Source organism: Triticum aestivum, chromosome 4B, assembly GCF_018294505.1.
Source record: "Triticum aestivum cultivar Chinese Spring chromosome 4B, IWGSC CS RefSeq v2.1, whole genome shotgun sequence".
NCBI classification, from domain to species: domain Eukaryota; kingdom Viridiplantae; phylum Streptophyta; class Magnoliopsida; order Poales; family Poaceae; genus Triticum; species Triticum aestivum.
The window spans coordinates 10352187-10354517 of record NC_057804.1 but is presented as its reverse complement, the minus strand read 5'-3'; the positions used below and the strand labels follow the sequence as shown (position 1 = coordinate 10354517).

General features: G+C 40.1%; 1 protein-coding gene across 1 annotated transcript; it reads right to left on the bottom strand.

Annotated features, from left to right (window-relative positions):
* Positions 1–293: 293 nt before the first annotated feature.
* On the bottom strand, positions 294–1249 carry LOC123094194 (uncharacterized). Its single transcript, XM_044516254.1, has 3 exons — positions 1193–1249; positions 971–1089; positions 294–869 (listed from the first exon to the last, which is right to left on the bottom strand). The coding sequence occupies exons 1-3, from the start codon at positions 1236–1238 to the stop codon at positions 450–452; spliced, it is 585 nt and encodes a 194-aa protein (XP_044372189.1). The 5' UTR covers positions 1239–1249; the 3' UTR covers positions 294–449.
* Between the last annotated feature and the right edge of the window lie 1082 nt (positions 1250–2331).

Here is a 2331-nt window from a genome sequence, read left to right as displayed (position 1 = left end):
AAAAATAAACATAGAATCAGTCATCAACTTGACATATATATACTTGAAAATGGACATATCAACTAGCATACAGCCAAGTTAATAGAAAAATGATACTGTAGTATGTAGTTCCTACCATACTCATGCAAACAGCCACATAACATAGTGCAGTTCATAAACTATAGCAGCAAGTCCTAAATTCATAGTCATAATGCAAAGAACAGCCCCATATAGTACAATACATAATAAGGACATATATCAGGAGATGGTTCAATTCATTACATAACAGAGCAAAGTTTGGCATAGCAACTAGCAACATACCACCAGCACACTTTGAATAACAAAAGTGGTACATCAACAACATGAGATGGTCCGGTTTATAAGTTCAGCCAACTAACTTGACATAGCAACATAACAACATACCACCAGCACACTTTGAAACAACAAAAGTGGTACACCCAACCATGCAATTAATCTGAGTCAGCAAGGGCCGAGGGAGACTCATCTTCTGATTCCGACGAAGAAGAATTGGAAGAGGCAGAAAGTATAGCTTCCTCATCGACACTATTAAGGAGAGATTGCAAGCTCTTCTTCCTCTTCTTTCTAGGGGGCGCAGTAGGCCTTTTCTTCTTTTTCCCTTGTTCTTGTGATGTTGAAGCTCTCTCTTGTTGAGTTTGATCTTCATCACCAACATGTTCAACAACATTATCATTTCCAACAATGTCGGTGATGAACTCGTTATCCTCGTCCTCAAGAACATCAACGATTGTCTTCTCTATTGGGTCTCTACTCTTGTTCTCTCTCTTATGCTTCATCCTAGAGTTGAACTTGATAAATACAAGATCACTCATCCTATCATGGAGTAGCCTGCTGCGTTTCTTTGTATGAACCTGTGTAAGTGAACAAAATCAAGTATGGAACACATGGCCTCAATGTGAGAAGTGCAAGGAACTATATTTTTTACTTGTGAACTTGTAATTGTCTTTCTTACTTGTTCAAATGCTGACCAATTTCTCTCACAAGCTGAGGAGCTACATGTCAAACTCAAAATCTTCATTGCCAAGTCCTTCAACAGGGGTGCACATGTGCCATAATTCAGCCACCATTTTGCTGCATTAAGACATTGAAACATTGTATTATTTAGGCAAGTACAAAGAGGGGAAACAGAGGAAGTGATATGAAATAACATCACAAGATTTCAGCAAACACTCACCTGGAGAAAAGTTTTTCCTTTTTCTCTGTCGTACAGCAATGTCCATTCCAAAGGAATCTTCCCCCGCCTCGTATTTGTCGAGTTCATCAATAAGCTCATCTTGAGTTTTTTGATCTTCAATCATCCTTGTGATGCAATGGACCACGACTGCTCTAAATGATCCATCCCTCTCTATCACAACCTTGTTTGGATAATAATAGTAGGGTTTCAGAAAGTACCCAACCAAATGTAGTGGCGACTTGAGTTTTCTGTCCCATCTCTTGTCAATGATATCAATAACACATTTGAAGCGACTCTCATCATTATCAAAACTCGCAGCAATTTCCTTTTTTGCATCCAACATACAACCATATAAGAATCCCATTGCGGGCACATCACTATCCATTCTTCTTAGCACATTAGCCATTGGCTCAAAGTAGTTGACAGCAACGCCAACACCTTTCCAGAAGGCTTCCGATTGCACCGTTTTGTGAGCCATCTTCCCCTTGTCCTTCTCTAAGTAACCCATTTCATGTAGCTCATCTGATCTGAATAGTTTAAGCATTTCCTTCTTGTTGTCTTGCAAGCTTTTACGATTGAGATAAGCCGTGGCAAACCTAGTAACACCTGACCGTACCAAGTCTTTCCCAAGTGTTTTCCTCATCAGAGCTAACACCCTTGTGTGAGCATACAAGAACACCGTTACTTGTCTTGCTTGGGCAATTATTTTGTCAACCGATCCAAGCTTCCCTATGTCCTCCAACATGAGATCAATACAATGGGTTGCACATCCATTCCAAAAAATGGAAGGTCGCTTTGCTTTCATTAGACTTGCTGCTGCTACATTGACACTAGCATTGTCGGTCACCACTTGAACGACTTTGTCTGCCCCTATATCTTCAATGCAATTATCAACGAGGTCAAAGATGTATTTGCCATTTTTCTGGACAGATGAACAATCAACTGAATTCAAGAATATGACTCCTTGAGAACTATGCACAACTAGGTTCATTACTCCCCTGCCCTTTTTATCTGTCCATGCATCTGTCATTACGGTACAACCTGTGTGCTCCCATGCTTGCTTATGTGGTTTGAATGAATCTAACACCTTCTTCTTCCTTTTCTGCAAGAATGGTCCACTCATCTCATATGCAGTAGGC